Source organism: Labrus mixtus, chromosome 4, assembly GCF_963584025.1.
Source record: "Labrus mixtus chromosome 4, fLabMix1.1, whole genome shotgun sequence".
In the NCBI taxonomy this organism is placed as follows: Eukaryota; Metazoa; Chordata; class Actinopteri; order Labriformes; family Labridae; genus Labrus; species Labrus mixtus.
In genome coordinates this window covers 19,487,860-19,507,247 of record NC_083615.1, presented here as the reverse complement: position 1 = coordinate 19,507,247, position 19,388 = coordinate 19,487,860, and the positions used below count along the sequence as shown (strand labels likewise).

The 19,388-nt window shown below is 43.1% G+C and overlaps 2 protein-coding genes across 2 annotated transcripts; one reads left to right on the top strand and one right to left on the bottom strand.

The window, feature by feature from the left end:
• The first annotated feature begins 230 nt into the window (after nucleotides 1-230).
• Nucleotides 231-6,090, top strand: chrm4b (cholinergic receptor, muscarinic 4b). Its single transcript, XM_061036212.1, has 3 exons — nucleotides 231-905; nucleotides 3,663-4,552; nucleotides 4,625-6,090. The coding sequence occupies exons 2-3, from the start codon at nucleotides 3,668-3,670 to the stop codon at nucleotides 4,979-4,981; spliced, it is 1,242 nt and encodes a 413-aa protein (XP_060892195.1). The 5' UTR covers nucleotides 231-905; nucleotides 3,663-3,667; the 3' UTR covers nucleotides 4,982-6,090.
• A 703-nt stretch (nucleotides 6,091-6,793) lies between these two features.
• Nucleotides 6,794-17,939, bottom strand: mdkb (midkine b). The gene is made up of 5 exons (XM_061036211.1): nucleotides 17,794-17,939; nucleotides 11,088-11,176; nucleotides 9,474-9,647; nucleotides 8,553-8,711; nucleotides 6,794-7,352 (listed from the first exon to the last, which is right to left on the bottom strand). Exons 2-5 carry the CDS (start codon nucleotides 11,173-11,175, stop codon nucleotides 7,333-7,335), a joined length of 441 nt encoding a protein of 146 aa, XP_060892194.1. The 5' UTR covers nucleotide 11,176; nucleotides 17,794-17,939; the 3' UTR covers nucleotides 6,794-7,332.
• Between the last annotated feature and the right edge of the window lie 1,449 nt (nucleotides 17,940-19,388).

The following is a 19,388-nucleotide window of genomic DNA, read 5'->3' as shown; positions in this document are numbered from 1 at the left end:
GCACACGTTACAGTCTGTTTACCTGCTGCACACGTTACAGTCTGTTTACCTGCTGCAGACGTTACAGCCTGTTTACCTGCTGCACACGTTACAGTCTGTTTACCTGCTGCAGGCGTTACAGTCTGTTTACCTGCTGCAGACGTTACAGCCTGTTTACCTGCTGCACACGTTACAGTCTGTTTACCTGCTGCAGGCGTTACAGTCTGTTTACCTGCTGCAGGATGAGGTAGAGGTAGAGGTCATGGTTAATCGAAGCTTGAACCAAAGGCAACTGGACGTGGTTAAGTACTTTCAGAGGAGAGGTGAAATGTCTGAAGATCTTCGAGTCCAGTTGCCTCTGGATCAAACGCTGACATTCAGAAACTGAACATTATCAGCTGTTCAAAATCAGCAAAGTGAAACCCTGAAATCCTGCGTTTAAACTCATGCATGACTCGTGATAATGTGAAAATGAATGAATGTAGAACCTTTAACAGAGTTGTTATAGGGTGTAGTTTCGGTATTTTTACTGCTATAGAGGGTCTAAAGTCTTCCTCCAGCACTTATTGAACCAGCCTGCAGATAAACAGACAGTAAAATCCTCCGCCTGTGTTTTTAAACGTTCCTCTCTCCATTAAACCAATAAAGCGGCGAGTAACGGAAGCAGAGCTCGGTCTATTCTAAGAGTCATGTGTCATTACATCCCACATGAAGCAGAGTGATCAGAGGAGGTCCGGCTGCAGCTGAAGGGACCTGCTCAGGAGGAGGAGGAGCGCTGTGATGAAGAACAGACGAGGGATTCCTCCTCTGCTTATAAACGGCTGCTGATAATCAGAAGCACTAACAGCAGACGAAGACGACGAGGAGTGAGCGCAGAGCTGCAGGACAAACAGCTGGACTGAGACCTTCAGGTCAAACATCGGCAGGTACGTTTTCCTCGATCCACCTATGATGACACTTCATCTTTTTTTGCTTCATGTTGCCAGCGTTGATTTTCTTTTCCTCTTCACATGATCAGAAGTTTCTTTTTCTTTCGGTAAAGTCAAATCTCAACAACAATGTAATGTGACTTTGGATTTCATTACTGAAGTTTGGTGCCCTCTAGTGGTTGTTGAAAGAAACAAACAGCAATGATTCTATTTACAGGTCCAAACAGTAAGATGAATCGAAATGATAAAGTGAGCTTACTATATGATCAGACATTAATGAAACATGCTATGTTGAAGTGCTGGCTTCTCTGACAACAATGCAGCAGCCAGTATGTCCTCCTTCTAACTTTAGATTCTGGTCCTGAATGCTCTGGATTTGTTTGGACCAGAGAAGGTAGGCGGTTTTAAGGCACCCCCACCCGTATGAGACCAGCGCTCTACAATGTTAAGAATTTGGACTGCAGTACCCGTTTTAAACATTAGGGGTCAGAGTTACATACTGCTCCTTTAAAACCAAGGAAATTAAAATCATTTTTTAATCCCAGTTAGAAACATTTCTTGACTTTATTTATGATTTACTCTTATTGCATTGCAAAAATTTATATTTTATTTAATCTCTTTAATCTCTTTCAAAACTAACTGCACAAAAGGCAACTTTTAAAAGGCAAAGTGATTAACATGCACACAAAACAATCATTTTAAATGGTTAAAAGAGGTGAAATATAAACTTTCTACACACTAATAACATGAATCTTTGGTTGCAAAAGAAATATTAATCAGATCTTCAACGACGTCTTCTTTAATTAAAGGGAAGGAAACTTTATTAATAGTGTAAAAAAAAGTGTTTTATATGCACAAAGGCAGCTCAGTGTGCTTTACAAGAATATAAGTGAAGATAAAAACGTACATACACGAATAGAAATATTCAAATATAGACTTAAAAATCAGACACATTTTTATGATTTTCTTTTTCGGATTTCTTGCTTCGCTTTTCAGGATTGTTCAGAATGTAATGCTTCTTCCTGTAAAGTCACTTTTTATTCATTCTTAACAACAACAATATAGGATTTATTTATTGTAGTTTGGTGCCCTCTTGTGGTCGTTGACAGGAACAAAAGCTGATAAAGCTATAAAAGCTGATGTAACCAGGAACGTTTTCAGGGTTTCTGTTCCCCATGAACAGATCTTACATTGGGCCCCTCCCCCACTAATATTCTGACAAAGCTTTAGATCACTTCAATCCTCTTCTTCCTCTTTAACACTAGGACCGCCAACATTCTAGACCCCCCTCCAAGCGCCGCAGCCGTCTGTCAGAAGGCATATGCAAATTTAATTGTTTGTGCTCAGAAGCACACGAATAATGCATTTTTTTGATGAAGTTAAATACAGCTTACTTTTATCTACAAACCAAATAGACTATCAGCATAAGGCAGGATTGATAACCTTTTAAATGTCGCATGTTAATTTACAATATCTGTCGGCTTTTTTAGTGCGCCGTTTTTTACTGCTACTCCACGTCTCCTGTTGATAAAACACATTCTACAATAATGAAACAGACATGACTTTTAGTCTATTATATTGTTTGATATATTAGGCTATGCATTTTAATAAAAACACTGCAAAAAAAGAGATAAACACAGATGCTCCTCCTCCTCTCTGCAACTGGGTTTGTTTCCCCGACATAGAGGAAATCATTGACCAACACACGCACGCCAAAAACAACAACAACAACAACAAACACACGGCTATCTATGGGCATGACAAACTATATAGCCTAGAAAAATAACTGCAGAAATCCATAACAGATGCAGCGGTGAACAAACAAACAGATGAACAAATGAACGATCAGCACCTCGGACAGCGCCGCGGCACGTAATGCACATACTGTACCTGCGGCAAAAGTGCTCAACCTTTACGGTGCACTTCCCACTCACAGGGTGCTTGAACCCCTTGCAGGAGACAATGGTCATGTTTTTCTTGCAGTGCGTGTTTGTCTGACTCTGCCTCCTTCTCAGCTCTTGAGATGCTGTGGGTCAGTGGGCACCGACGTCAGACTTGACACGCAGGTGTTCCTCTCTCTGTTCCTTTGCCGGCTCAAGAATGAGCATGTATCTATCTGTCTATGGTCTCTATCTATTTGTATATCCTATTTATCTGTCGCTCTTTGTTAAATTCCTGCGCATATATATGAAGTCTATAAATAGAAACAATAACTAATAAAAATTAAAACGACGCGCAAAAACAATCCAGGGAAATGTATCATTTTCAACTGACGGTTAGAGGTAGCCTATAAATGCTCAGAAATCTTGTGCGTCTTGTATGACGGTCTTGGCGATTCTAGTGTTAATAAAGCTGGAAACTACGGACGAGGGTTAATGCCAGACATGAGAAATTAATAATGAGTGGTACAGTGGTTAGCTCTCTCCCCTCACAGCGAGGAGGTTCCTGGTTTGAATCCCCGTCTGACAGAGTCTCTCTGTGTGGAGTTTGCATGTTCTCACCGTGCATGTGTGGGTTCTCTCCGTGTACTCCGGCTTCCTCCCACAGTCCAAAGACATGCTCGTTAGGTTAACTGCTGACTCTAAGTTGCCTGTAGGTGTGAATGTGAGTGTGGCTGGTTGTCTGGCCCTAATCCACGTCCGTTAGACTCAGATTTTGGGAATGTCAAATTTTTGATTCAGATATATTAAAAAACAAAAACAATATTGTGTGTGTGTGTGTGTGTGTGTGTGTGTGTGTGTGTTCGTTCAACAGGAAACATGGCGGTATCAACTGACCATCTCAACACCTCCATGTTGCTCCGCCCCTGTGTGAACGCCACCTGTCAGCCTCCGATCAGCTCGTGTCCATACACCACAGCTCAGCTGACGATCATTGTCATAGTAACCGCTTCCCTCAGCATCGTCACCGTCCTCGGCAACACGCTAGTGATCCTGTCCATCAAGGTGAACCGTCGCTTGCGCACGGTCAACAACTACTTCCTGTTGAGCCTGGCGGTGGCCGACCTAATCGTGGGCCTGATGTCCATGAACCTGTACACGCTGTACTTGCTGCGGGGACGCTGGCCCCTGGGGGCCGCCATGTGCGACCTGTGGCTGGTGGTAGACCACGTAGTGAGCAACGCATCTGTCATGAACCTGCTCATTATCAGTCTTGACCGCTACCTGTGCATGACACGCCCCCTCAGCTACCCGGTGAGACGGACAGGTAAGATGGCGGGCATGATGATCGGCGTCGCTTGGCTACTGTCCCTTGTGCTCTGGGCCCCCGCCATCCTGTGCTGGCAAAAGTCTGGGGGGCACCGTGTGGTCCCTGACGGACTGTGTTACACCCACCTCCTTGCCAGCCCCGCAGTCACCTTGGCGATAACAATTCCTTCATTCTACCTGCCAGCGCTCGTCATGATCGGTCTGTACAGCCGCCTGTCTGTGGCCAGCCAGAGCCGACTGAGCACACTCAGATCAGAGCGAGGCCCGCTGAGGAGGGCCAGTCCGTCCCTTAAAGACTTCCTCCTGAAACGACGCAGCCTGGTGACCAGTGACCCCAACTCTGAAGTTTCTCTGAACCAATCAGAGTCCAGCACGCCGAAGCACAGGAAGAACCAGAGAGCGTCCAGGAGTCCAACTGATCAGTCAGAGCCCGATGTGTCTCCACTTTCTCCGCCGTGTCACCCGCAGACCGCTGCCCACCCTTCCAGAGACAAAGACTACAACAAGAACGACTCGTCATCAATCACGGACCTCCACAGGTCGGCCTCGGTGGCATTCTCCGCCTGTCCCAGCTTCAGGTCTCAGGAGCGGCGGAGGCGTCGAGTCATGGCGAGGGAGAGGAGGGTCACCAAGACCATTCTGGCCATCCTGCTGGCCTTCATCCTTACCTGGACACCAAACAATGTCATGGCGGTCATCGCCGCCTTCTGTCACTTCTGCATCCCAGAGTTCCTGTGGACAACCGGGTACTGGCTCTGCTACGTCAACAGCGCCATCAACCCCGCCTGCTATGCCCTGTGCAACGTCACCTTCAGGAAAACCTTCTGCAGCCTCCTGTGCTGCCGCAGCAGTAGGCTGCACTGATCACATGACCCTCAGAGCATGCAAGGAGGACGGATCAGACCGGCTCAGACGAGGGAGCATGATTCTCTGTCTTTGTGGATTCCAATGATCACCTGACACCAGACCGAGGTCTTACCTCTGACACATTTATTTGAAACATTTTAATGACTTAACATTCAAGCTATGTTTGAACCAGACTGTATGAAACATGGACGTAGTCTCTGTGATGCCACCCTTTGGTTTCTGAGACAATATAAAACCCATCGATGGTGGTCGCCATATTTGAAACTGACTTTCTGTCTTTTAACAGATTGATCTGAATTCTAGAGGGAAATTAGGTAAAGAGGAGGAGTTGAGACGGACCTTTAACCTCCTGGAAAACGGCTATAACACACAACTCAGCCACGCACCCAATTATGCAAATGTGTACTCACCTGTTTAATAAGGCTTAAAGGTGAGTTTTATAAACATTCAGCCCATACAGTCGTCATGAAGAGAGAAATTAGCTCTAAAGACCAAAACTGTTTTTGTACCTGGCTGTGAAGTTGGACATTTTAACATGGGGCTCTATGGGGACTCCACTTTCTACAATTGTAGGATTGTAGAATTGTAGAATGGGGACTGATTCACTGCAGGAGACAGACTCTAGTGGACACTGGAGGAACTGCAGTTTTTTTTAAACTCTAATGTATTGGCTTTACTTTCCAACACTGGAAGTTGCTGCTTGGTTTCAACACAACAGAATATCTCTTAGCTGTTAGCATTAACAGCCCCCTGGGAGTGAAGGCATATTCATTAGAGCTCTCCCTTCTGACTGGCTGCAGTATATCTTATAAGCTCCGCCTCCTCTATGTTAACGGATAGGACATGAGTCAAACCATGAACTTAAAAGAAACGTTGCTTAAATCTATTTCAACCCTGGATTATGTTGTGATGGTTAGTTAATATCATGCTGATATATGTCCAAGTGAAGTTTTGTTTCCATCCATTTTTTATAGAAAGTCGAACAAACGTGACATCATGATTGACAGCTCTCTTAACGAATCTCCTTGCTGCTTTCTCAGCCAAGTTGACCAGGAACGTCGAGAGAAAACGTTACGAAAACTAACAATAAAGTTATTCAAACTTTCCTTAATTGTAAGCATCTGCTTCAAACTGACACAAGAAGTGTAATTTGTGTTGCGGTTAGCTTGTGCTTGTCTTGGCTCCAGATAACGTCACCAGCTTAGAAAAAGCAAAGAATTTCATGTCCTATGTAAAAAATATCTGCCAATGCAGCAAACAAGTTTAACTTAAAGGATCACTCTGTAAGATATGTAGTGAATGAAATGATAAAACGACCTGACTATATCATCAGACACCAACGGGGCGAGGGGAGATAGCTCTCTCCAATGTTTAGACTGGACTGCAGTACCCATTTTAAACACTAGGTGCCAGAGTTACATACTGCTCCTTTAAGTGTCTCGTAATGAGCGGAATGATCTAAATTAATTTCCAGACACTGAAGTTAAATGTTATCGCTGTACTGGCAGATATTTTTTAATTACTACAAGCAACTCAGGTCTTATGTTTTAGCTTTTTTATATCTTAATAAGATGTTTATCTGGACTTGTCAGGTTTATGCAGCTCATGATAAGTGTAATTGTAATGATGCAATGTAAGTGGAATGATAAAGTATTTTTGACCTAAAATCAGACAAATACACTTTTTGAGTAATAAATAAATAAAATTTGAGTATTTGCAGTGATATTCAGCATTCGTGCTGAAACCACCAGCGCTCAGACTCGTGCCTACAAAAAGAACACACACACACACACACACACACACACAGTCTTCACCAAAACAATGTACAATATTTAATTTGTTCATTTGTACAAGAGTCATCCTGTAAAGTCAATAATCTATGCTTCAAAAAATAGATTTCATAGAGGATTTTTTTCTTTTTCCATGCTGGTTAATTTATTTTACATTTTTTTTAAGGTGATTCTAAACTCGTAAAAACTCTCCGATCGTCTGGACGGGACTACAAAGAGAGCGCTCATATCTGAACGTTAATTTAACTCCAACTACGCTCAAAACCTTTCGGACTATCTCCACATTTATGTTAAACAAACTAGGAGCTAAACAAGGATCATTATTATTGAATCATTATCTAACGGGAGGACGCTGGAGAAGCTGCCCACACTTTAACTCCAATAAAACACAAGAACAGGAAATCATCACAAGTGGAAAAAGAAGGCAGAGGCCATGAATCAAAAATGGTTGGTGTGCTTCAGAGGAGTCTCTCGGTTTTTTATTTTTTAAGAAGAAGATTTTTCAGCCGGAGGAGTAGGGAGGAAATCCTGCCGTCTTCTGAGCCTTTTCTTCATTCTTCAGTTGGACCTCTTGTCTCCTGGAGGACGAAGATAAATATAGAGTTATATAGTTATGAGATCATTAGATTCAGACATCATCAGTCGATCACAGAAAGTCAAACCTCTGATTAAAGACTCGTACTGAAGGTTTATTTATGAGCAGGAGCTTCTGCAGGATTTATCTGGTCCCCATGAACAGATCTCACATTTGGCACCTCCCCCACAGCCTGAGATATTACTATAACACACCTCCATTACTCCAATGGGCCATTCAACGATTTACATTAAAATATCAATCTGTAAGATAAGTACTGAATGAAATGATCAATGGAAGGCTGCAGCTTCGAAGAGAAGCTAAAAGATGATTTTTAAACTCACACAGAAATTCTTTCTGATTTCTTAATTATTCAACTTCAGATACGCTGAGCAGGGGCGTGTGCAGAGGGGTGGCAGAGGGGTGGCATGGGTCCCCCTTGAAATCTGATTGCCCCCCCCAGGTGCTACCCCAAAATCTAAATCTACAATTGGCTATTTGCCTGATCAGTGGTGGGACTTAATTAAAAATCAACTATTCTGGCTAATGATATGACTTTAAGTTGTAAATAAATACTTTACTCCTTCAATAAAAATTCCCAAAGAACAAGTCATCTACACGGTCTAATGAGAAATGGACTTAAGTGCCATTAAATGTATTTTTGCAGTTTAGACAGCATACAAAAGTTTGCATGCAACTTTCTAAGTACTTTAAATTCTGACTTTGCACTTTGAGCCCCTGAAGAATTAAAGCTAAGAAGATGTATATGTTCCCAAATTGTGTTACTTACAGTCCAGATCATTGGGGGGATAGAAAGGGTTAAACATTTTTATTCATTTGCATGCGTGTGCCAACTAACTTCAGGCCACCCCTGCATTAGTCAAAACTTCAGGTGGGCCACCCCAGTTAAGAAAGTCTGGACATGCCCCTGACACTGAGGTCACGAACATGTGATGAATCATTAAATTTATTGAGTTAAATTAAAAATATGTTTAAACGTCTAAATTCAGTTAAAGAGAATCTGCTGAGATCGTCTTTTATCTGAGTGTCGTTTGATTTGAGCAAACATGTTTTGTAAAAGTTTAATGAGTAATTTAACTTCAGAACAGAATCAGAAATATTTGATTAATCACAGCGGGAGCTCGTAACTCCCAAACTCCACCTCAGGATTCATGTAGAGGTTTCAAGTTCTTTCAGGTCTCACCTCTGGTCGGCTTGACTTTAGGGGAGCAGGGTTTGGACACCTTGACCGTGGTCTGACACTCGGCGTTGAACAGCGCCCTCTTCAGCGTTCCAGACCGGCTCTTGGTGTTGCTGGCGGCGTCACAGGATCCCCACGGGCCAAACTTGTACTTACAGTCATCTGAGGGAGAAATGCAGCAGTTACACCTTTGATGCTGCTAATGTGGAGACAATGGAAACATTTGACATCTGGAGGACTCTGAACGTGCAGGTCACTGTGAGAGAGTTTGACAAGTTCTTTTAAATCCTGAATCTGTGACACGCTGTGATAATTTCTTTCTCCCTGAAACATGTTTTACTGAGACTGCCCACACAAACAGCTGCAAAAGATCATCACAACCACAGAATGTAAATATTATTGGTCACCCGTCTGTTCCTGCAGGGGGCGCTGGAGTCCCATCGATGGCGGTCTCCATGTTGGAAATGCTGTTTCAGTCTAACTTTCAGTCAACCTAACGACAGGCTGAGAGCTGGAGCTGAGGTGGGTTTTAAACATCCTGACAAACCGTTACACCGCGCCCACCTGTCAATCAAGTCAGCTACACGCCTTATTGTGAATAACTCTTATCCTTCATCAAATTAAAACTGATGAGTCATCAAAACATTCATCCCCCGTACAGTGTGTGTCGATCAAGACATGAGCTAATCAGACCTATTTGTTTTTTTGAACCAGGCTGTAAACATGTTAATCTCTGCTGTAAAAACAGGCTTTTTAGAATGGGTGTGTATGTGACTTCCTGTGCTTCTGCAGCCAGCCTCTAGTGGACACTCAAGGAACTGCAGGATTTTACACTTCACTGGAGGTTGCTGCTTAATCACTGTCCATATAAATGTGTATAGTCAATCTGCTGCTGCTTTATTGCAGTTTGTGTTGCAGTCTTACTGATGTCCTTCTTCCAGTTGCAGGGGATCTTGCAGTGGATCTTGTCAGTGCTGTCTTTGCAGGTGGCCTCTCTCAGACCCTCTCCACAGTCCCCCTGTTCTGGGACACATTTCCCAAACTGAGTCTCTGCAGGAGAGCACTCTGAGATGGGCCGGGTTTTATCGTGTTTACCACCTGAGGAGAAGAGACGACACAAAATATAAACCAGTCAAGTCTGCAAGAATTTTTTGTGCAGAATTTAACCTTTAAATGTGAAGAAGAACTCCTAAAATCAGCTTTACAGGCACAAGAACAATACTCTGATTTCAAAGTAAAAGTTTAAAAGTTCTCGTCTGAATCTGTTAATATTTTACATGTACATATATTCTTATTTGTCTGCGGTTTGACAGCAGATTCATTCTGGATTCTTATGTGCTCTAACTGTGTTGTGATGTCATGACTCCTCCTTTTTTGTCAAAGTGTTAAACTGAGATTAAAGGTTGTTTTAAGGGAAGAAAGTTTCTGTATTTGAAGGTTTATTGGGAAGTCACAGCCAAACCTCTCAGGAGGTAAAAACAGCTTTAAAGTGGTATTAAAGTGGCCAATTACAAGCTTCCATTCACTGTCCCCAGTCTATAACAGCCAATGAGAGCCTGGGTTGGAGTCTCGACACCCGGCCAATTGCTTGTGAATGTGCTGATGACGTTTCTTGTAGCCAACGACTTTACTTGTGCTTGTGGTCCAATGGTTCTTGAATAGCATGAACTTTTGTCACCACATGTTCAGATATGAATGTTTAAGCTTTACAGGTACTAACAGGAAGCCAAAGTAGGGACGCTCAAATCGGGGTGATTTGATTTCCCCCGGTAAAACCAGTAAGCTGCTGGATTTGGACAAGTTGTTTAAACTTCAAAGATAGAAGATGATAAATGTGTGACTTATTTGCATCCAAACTGGAAGAACTGGATGCCCTGATTGTTAGTGAAGTTGATTGTCAGGTCGGAGCTTCACTCCGAACATCACGTAACTCAGTAAGTGAGACAGGATTGTTCAGTGACATTAACTGGGGCATTTTTAAAATTCTGTACATTTCTTAAGAACATCAGTTTGTCTTGTCAAGCTCAGAATACTTTGTTCAAGTGTTCAGAACATCTTTAAACTTTATGTAACATTCCTGCTGTACGGTGGCCCTGAAGGTCTACTGCAAAGACATTTCACAGAGTGCGAAAACCATTAAGAGGTACAGTATTACAAGATTCCATGAGATGTTTCAAAAAGCAAAGAAATACAAAATGAAAAGAGAAAAACGAGAAGAAAAGCACATTTCAGTACTGTATTGTTTTAAACTACTACCAAACATTTTGAAAACCTTCCCCTTAGAATACAAACACATTGGGCGAAACATCAGGGTAAGGTTTTACCTGCTTTTTCTAAAGTGTCTTGAGATAACAAATGTTATGAATTGGCACTAGACAAATCAAGATTGATTGATTGAACATCGGGTCAGTTGTCTCTCAGTTTTTGGCAGTTTTTCAGTACAAATGATGTTAAATGTACCGTCAGTGAACTGATGGGAGTTAAACTGATGTGTCAGGAATAAATAAAGATGAATTTGTTCTGGTTTTAAAGTCTCACCTTTGTGACCTTTGGGTCTCTTGTGGGCCTCGGTGGAGAGCGTCAGGGCCAGGAGCAGCAGCAGCGTCACTGAGAACAAACCTCGCATTCTGCAGAGACAAAAACATGGAGGTCTTTACTGGGATACATTAAAGGATGATCCTGATTCATCCAGGTCTAAAGTAAAACCAGTGAGTAGGATGTTAACACCCGGCAGCCACCAGGGGCAGCATAGAGGAAATAATTACTCAGAGTGCGGTCACACTGGCCATCTGTACCGTGCTGTACCCAAGCACAATTGCCCCCCCCCGCAGCGCCATTCCCCCGCTGGCCGGCGCGGCCCACGGTCACACTACACAGGACTATCCGTGCCTAAGCACGATTACCTCTTGTACATAACGTCGTAATACAACACATGCACGCTTTATGTTATTATGAGGCGTGCTCAGTTTACAAACAGGCGGACGAGCGAGAGAGAGAGAGAGAGAAAAAGAGACGCGCAGTCGAGTCCGTGTCTGCACATCAGAGAACAACAGAGAGCATGACAGCTACTTTACTGACTTTACAGCTTATTTTAAGCCATTTTAATCAGACACAGCCATAAATAAATTAATTGTTCTCGGCCGCGCGGACGCCCGCACATCGGAGAACAACACAGAGAGCATGACAGCTACTTTGTGGCTTATATTGTGTCATTTTAGTCAGATACAGCCATGAAACTCTGGATTTCTCCATAATGAAGGCTGTCAGCGTTGTGCACCCGCGTGCTTGTGCTCGTGCATGAAGTGTACCGTGCTGAAGCACACCTCTCTGAAGTGTGCCAAAGTCAAGGAAGTGTACCGTGCCTGAGCACGATACGGAGCGGTCACACTGGTCAAACGAACTGGACTTTAGCGTTGAAGCGTGCTTGGGCACGGTACAGATGGCCAGTGTGACCGTGCCCTCAGTCCCCTGACATGGAGAGGGGGTCAAAGTTCAAATGTTTATTTTGTTTTCAACTACTTTATTAGGATTAAACATTTACAAAACATATCAACATGGCTGACAGTCTAACATCACAGGTTCCAAAAGAGAAACACCAAAGAACAACAAGCAAACCTTGAACGAGAATGAGACACGAGTAACAATCACAAAGAGAAACCAAAGAGTGACAAAGACAAACAGAAGGACTTCAAATTAACATGCAAACGACCACAAAGAGCAACTGAACTAGAAAGAGAGATAAGAACTTCAGCAAGACGTACAATGACCACAACCAGACGAAACATCCACAAAGATACAACAAACCAATACGAGACAATGCAAACAGCCAGATAAAGACCTTAATGTCAGTATAGACACAAATATTAAAGCAGGAAATTAAACATGACAAAGAAACAACAAATAGTGTTTCAAATAAATTCAAAACCACAACCATGAAATGTAAACAGCCACAACGAAAAACAACCAAGGAACACGAAAGGACGGCAAAGCAGACAAAACGACCAGAGACAGAGTAAGAACAAACTTAGACTTTTAAAAACAATTCACACAGCAGCCTCTACCATCAGTGTGTGAATGTGTAGGTGTGACCTGCGGTGTCAAAGTGCTTTGAGGAGTCAGAAGACTAGAAAAGAAATAAACAAGCTCAAGTCCATTTACCAAAGAACTACCAAGAATCATTAACAACTACAAAGAAACATAAAACAACAACAAGCTAATTAAGTACACTTTCAATGAGAGACTATGAAGATAAATCCAAAATCTAATTAAAGATTGCACAACACCTGCAAAAAGTGAAAAAATTATCTACATAAAACAACAACAAAGAGGTTCAAAAGAGATGTGCACTTTCACTACAAACTGCAAAGAATCCAAGAAAACTACAAAAAGAAACAGATAATAACAAAGTGCAATACAACGACAGAAAGACAACTAACAACTACAATAACACAACGAAGCGGCATACATTGGAGCAAGCCACCTCGCCCAGAAGAGGGAAACCGGGGCACCCCACTGGAGCCAGACCCAGGGGGGAGCTCGAAGGCGAGAGTCTGGTGGCCGGGCTTTCCTCCATGGGGCCCGATCGGGCTCAGCCCGAAACAACCACATGGAGCCGCCGCCCTGTAGGCCCACCACCCGCAGGGAGAGGCATGGGGGTAGGGTGCATGCAGAGCCGGGTGGCAGGCGTAGGCTGAGGCCTGGGTATTCTGATTCCCGGCAGTGCAGACTGGCTCTAGGGACATGGAACGTCACCTCTGGCAGGGAAGGAGCCGGAGCTGGTGCGGGAGGTGGAGCGCTACCAGCTAGACATAGTTGGCCTCGCCTCTACGCACAGCGTCAGTTCTGGAACCAAACTCCTGGAGAGGGGCTGGACTCTCTCTTTTACTGGATTTGCCCAGGGTGAGAGGCGCCGGGCGGGTGGGGGGATACTCACAAGCCCCCGGCTGAGCGCCGCTTTGTTGGAGTTTTTCCCGGTGAACGAGAGGGTCGCCTCTCTGCGACTTCAGGTTGCATTTATGCCTCTCTGCGACTTCAGGTTGCAGAGAGGAAGGCTCTGACTGTTGTATATGCATATGCACCTAACAGCTCAGAGTACATGGCCGTCTTGGAGTCTCTAGGTGGGGTCCTGGAACGGGTTCCGCCTAGGGACTCTGTAGTTCTACTGGGGGACTTCAACGCTCATGTGGGGACACCTGGAGGAAGAACTTCTCCCTCATCCTGGGGGAGGTTGGGGACATGGAGTCCGAGGGGTCCATGTTCAAAGCCTCCATTGTAGAAGCTGCGGCTAGGAGTTGCGGCCAGAAGACCGTTGGTGCCTGTTGTGGCGGCAACCTTAGAACCCGCTGGTGGACACCAGTGGTGAAGGAAGCCGTTAGACTGAAGAAGGAGGCCTTTCGGGCTTGGTTAGCCCAGGGGTCTCTGGAAGCAGCTGACAGGTATCGGGTGGCTCGGAGGGCTGTGGCTTCAGTGGTTGCGGAAGCAAAAACCTGGGTGTGGGAGGAGTTCGGAGAGGCTTTGGAGAAGGATTTTCGGTTGGCCTCAAGGAGGTTCTGGCAAACCGTCCGACAGCTCAGGAAGGGAAAGCAGGGCTTGCCCCAGGTTTTATCAGCAGGGGTGGAGAACTGCTGACCTGAACTGGGGACATTGTTGGGCAGTGGAAGGAATACTTTGAGGAACTCCTGAACCCAGACAACACGTCCTCTGAAGAGGAGGCAGAGTCTGAAGATCCAGGGGAAGCCTTACCACTAACCTTGGCAGAGGTCACTGAGGTAGTTAGAAAGCTCCTCAGTGGCAAGGCGCCAGGTGTGGATGAGATTTGCCCTGAGATGCTAAAGGCTCTGGACATTGTTGGGCTGTCTTGGCTGACACTGCTTTTTGCAGATGACGTGGTTTTGTTGGCTTCCTCAAGCTGGGACCTCCAGCAGGCATTGGGGCGGTTTGCAGCCAAGTGCGAAGCGGCTGGGATGAGGGTTAACACCTCCAAGTCCGAGGCCATGGTTCTCTGCCGGAAAAAGGTGGATTGCTCTCTCCGGGTGGGGAGTGAGTCCTTGCCCCAAGTGGAGGAGTTCAAGTATCTCGGGTATCAAGTGTCTTGTTCACGAGTGAGGGTAGGATGGAGCGTGAGTTCGGACATTCGGGGGGAGCCGCTGCTCCTCCGCATCGAAAGGAGCCAGTTGAGGTGGTTTGGGCATCTGTTAAGGATGCCTCTTGGACGCCTCCCTTTAGAGGTTTTCCAGGCACAACCAACTGGGAGGAGACCCCGGGGAAGACCCAGAATGCGCTGGAGGGATTATATAGCCCGTCTAGCCTGGGAATCCCCCAGGAGGAGCTGGAAAACGTTGCTGGTGAGAGGGAAGTCTGGGTTGACTTACTGCGCCTGCTACCACCGCGACCCGACCTCGGATAAGCGGAAGAAAATGGATGGATGGATGTGCAATACAACTACGAAGGGACAAAAAACAACTAATAAGAACCAAAAGAACTACAAAGAACCTGAAAAAACTACAAACAAAATACAAAACAACTACAAAGATATCCGAAACAAATGGATTAAGACACAAGAAACTACAAAAAATGACTTAAAAGTGATGCAAAACAGCTACAAAAAAAAAAGAAAAACAACTACACAGACATGGAAATAATTACAATAAGACACTAAAAACTACAAATAAAAAACTACTACAAAGAGAGGAAAAATAACTAGAAATAGTTGCTGTACGACTTCAAAGAGGCATAAGAAAGTACAACGAGATGCAAAACAACTTCAGGAACACAAAATAGATTTTTTTTTTAAAGATATCTATGAGGTCGTTCTCTGATTTGTAGAGGGGGGGGAGGGAATTTTATCAGCATTACAAAAAACAAAGATATCAAAAACAAGAAAGAGACAGCGCGACATGAAACTTCAACAAAACAAACGCAAAGAATGCAAGACATAAAATAACTACAAAGAAACAAAAAACTATGAAGTTATTCCAATAACTACAAATAGTAGACCAAAGGGATAAAATACAATATCTAACACTTTTAATCTGTAGTCGTACTTCCATGTGTATCGAGGGACATTGTTTCCTAATCCAGCTCTGACTAACATCTGATCCACCAGAACACTTTAGGCCCAGAAAAAAACTTTCTTCACATCTTTAGAAATCTGCCCGGATTAATAAATAACGTCTATGATGTGTTTTTTCATCCTAATCTCATCATGTTATGCTGCAGATGTCATGATCTGGATGTTGAACTATAGCGTGATCCAGCCCGGTCTAGTCCTGTCTGCTGGGGCCAGATGGTCCAAATTTAGTCCAAATCAAATCTGCTCTCTTTTCAGCTCGGCCCCCTTAAGCCAAATAATCTGACTATTGTATCCACAGAAGCATCAGGATTATAAAAGTAGGCTAATGTATGCAGATATTGTTCCTGTTCTCACACATATTCTGTTTTTTTTTTTTGTACATTTTGAATTATGTCTCCTTTTTCTTGTTTGTTGAAATCTTCTGTTGGTGTTGAGCATCACACGGCTGCAGCATCAGCTCAGAAGAAAAATGTAGCACGGACTCTTGGCTGTGCTTTGAAAATAAAAGAGAGTCAATTACCCATAAAGCCCCTCTCTGGCTCTCTGTTGTTATTGTGCTGAGAAATGACAGACTCCTCTTTCAGGCCTCCATTAAAGCAAAGGAGCTCTTTCACATGTCAGCTGGCAGAGCAAATCCTGCTCTTCTCGCTCCTCCTGCGGCCTTTTATGAGGAAAGAACCAGCTCTCAGCAGGCCTCCAGTCTGTCCTCCATCAATGAAGAAGAGAAGGAGGAGAAGGGGGGAGGAGGAGGACGGGAGGAGTGGGGGGGAGGCCAAGCAGCATCTGAAAGAGCTCTTTAGATTTCCCCTCAAAAGAATACTGATTCATTGAGCCAAAACAAAGCCTCTTCTAGCCTGGTTTCATTTCTCTAAAGCCTATAACACAGATTCCATGCCACGTCTTAGGCGCTCCCTCATACCATCCCCCGCCCTGAATAGAAACCTATTTGCATAAGAAAACAATGAGATCTCAGCATGAAGAAAAGGAGTGGGATGCTCCCTTTGGTTCAAAACTAGGAACAACATTTAGAGGAACTTCCTCCTGAATCTTAAAGTTCACTGTCGCATCCGGTGACATGAAACAAAGTTTAATCATATGGATCTCGATTATGACTTTTTACACAAAGTTGTGCAGGAGTAAACATCGAAAGGCACAGAAGATGAGGTTTGTTTGCTGTGAGGACGAAAAGAAGCGGAACTGTACATCGTGAAGGAAAACATCTTCAAGAAGAAGAATTCAAAACAAGATTTTTCTGATGTAAGAAACTGAACTTTTGGAGAATTAAATGCTGCTTTAATTTAAGTTATGGGGAAATGTATTGATGGAAATCAGGTTTGAAGTTTTTAAAGCAGCTTTGTTTTTTAAATGTAAAGGTTTGCAGAAAATAATATGAACGTAAAGCAGAGCCACAAGCCAAAACATCTGCACATTGAAATATTAATCTACTAAAGTTATTTATTTATTGACCACAATGTTGAAAACATTCAATTTTAAATTATAAACAACGAAATAAACAAACACTATCTCTTCGTTCTAACTGATGGTAACAAATATACACAACTTTTGAGGCAATCGGTTAAAAACAAAATACATAAAAAACTGAAATTCAGACAAAATGAGGCAAAGAACTCGACAAAGAACATTTCATTCATCAGCAGCTTTAACATCACGAGTAGATATTCTAAAGACAAAACTGAAATTAAACTGCTAAATCCAAATGTTTATATTCAAAGTGCTACAATGATAATATAGGAATCTGAAAATGTAATTTCTTTATTATAAAATTATAACAGAAGTAAAATAAAAGTGAAGTTTGAACATTTTGAATTGACTGATATTCTAGCGATCTACTATTTCAAAATAAAAGTCTTTCTTTTCCTATTTTTAAACTGACTTTGTGAGTTGCATCAACACATCCAATTATGTGTTGATTATTTTATCATGTCATATAAATAAAAACATTTGAGTATCTAAATCTCTTTTGAAAAGTTACTTCAATGAATAATCATTTATTTTAAAAGTTGCAGATTAAGTTTTCTGCTGATGAAAATGATGAAACAGCTAGTAGTGTCAGCTCTTTAAATTGTGTCTTTTGAAACCTCTAATTATCACAACAATCGTGCACAGCTTTTTAAAAATGTGTGTGAAAGGGAAGAAAATATAAGAACTTACTTGCCGGGCTCAGAGGAGCATCCAGTTGAGCTTTGGAGTCGTTGTCTTCTGATGGTGCCTTTAACTGCTCCTGCTGCAACATCCCACCCTCACACACACTTGAACACACCCCCCCCCCTCTCTCTCTGTCTCTCTCTCTCTCTCCCTCTCTCACTCTCTCAATCTCTCACTCTCTCTCTCTCTCTCCCTCTCTCTTTTGCTCACTCTCACACAAAACCTGCCAAACATATCAACAAGTTGCCCTAACCTTGAAGCTGTAATTACTGCAAGCCCTGTGATTGGCCTGCTGGGTAATAACCCTATAATTTTCCTGTAAACCTTTGTTGCACCCCACAATTTGAATGTCCCAACAATGTCAGTTCAACATGTACTCAAACATACACAATCAATACTACACAAACTCACAAACACTAACCCTAACTAATATTTCACTGTTAAACTTCACGATTTGTAGTACAGGGACTTTTATTTGTCTCCATAATGCCGGTCCCCATAATGTCAGTGTGTAAGCAGGCTGAGGTCCCCAAAACACAGGTTAAACATGCAGACACATTCATAGTAATGTGAATATGTAAACAGCATATGGACAATGCTGAAAAAACAGCCTCATGGTAACATCACAACCTTTAATCCATACCCTGAGGGACAAAACAAGCTAAGCCCATTAGCACGTAGTGAAGTGTGTGTGTGTGTGTGTGTGTGTGTGTGTGTGTGTGTGTGTGTGTGTGTATGAGCGGGGGTGGGGGGCATATTTTACTTTAGATAATAAATCATGTAAAGGAGTGTGTTTTATATCATTGATAAGTTAAGAAGTTTAGGTATGAGCTCATTTTTACTCAAACAGTGGCTGAGACAATGCAAGCTGCTTGTTGTTTAGAGTTCAGGTGGAATCACAGTGAGCAGGTGTGAGATGAAGAACAACTTGCTAAACTTGGAAATGTTCAAGGTCGTCAGAAATTCCAGGTGTTCACGTCTCCACTGAAACGTTGCTGTGTGCATTATATGATCAATAATAAATAAATATTTATCTGGAAACTGACTCTGATTTATTTTGGTCACACAGGAATAAATGTCCAACCTTTGCTTATTTTTAGATACTCTTTTTTTTTGTAGAACTTCCAGCTCATTTGTAATGAGCTGGAAGTTAACCAGAAGTTTGTTCTCCTCTTTAAGATCTACTTTTGGAGGCTAACAGGCAGCAGAACAGCTGCAGAGGAGACTCTCCCGGTACTCTGATGGCTCAGTCATGCATGGAAGCCTTTGTTAAAGTCTGCAGCTGGGAGCAGTGTGTGTGTGTGTGTGTGTGTGTGTGTGTGTGTGTGTGTGTGTGTGTGTGTGTGTGTGTGTGTGTGAGAGAGAGAGAGAGTGTGTCCCCCCTGTCCCACCAGCACATGTGTTGTTGTTGTCAGTTCTCATCTTTGCAGTCTTTTGAACTCTGTAACTGTATACAATGTAGACATCATGACTCTGGATTGCCAGTTTCAGACACTGTTACCTTTTGTTGCGTTTTGCCCGTTCGACTACACAACAACAGCGTATTGGTTGTTGCAAAGTTTTGAAAATGGGTTCCAGAGTGCAGACCTTTTAAAAACGGC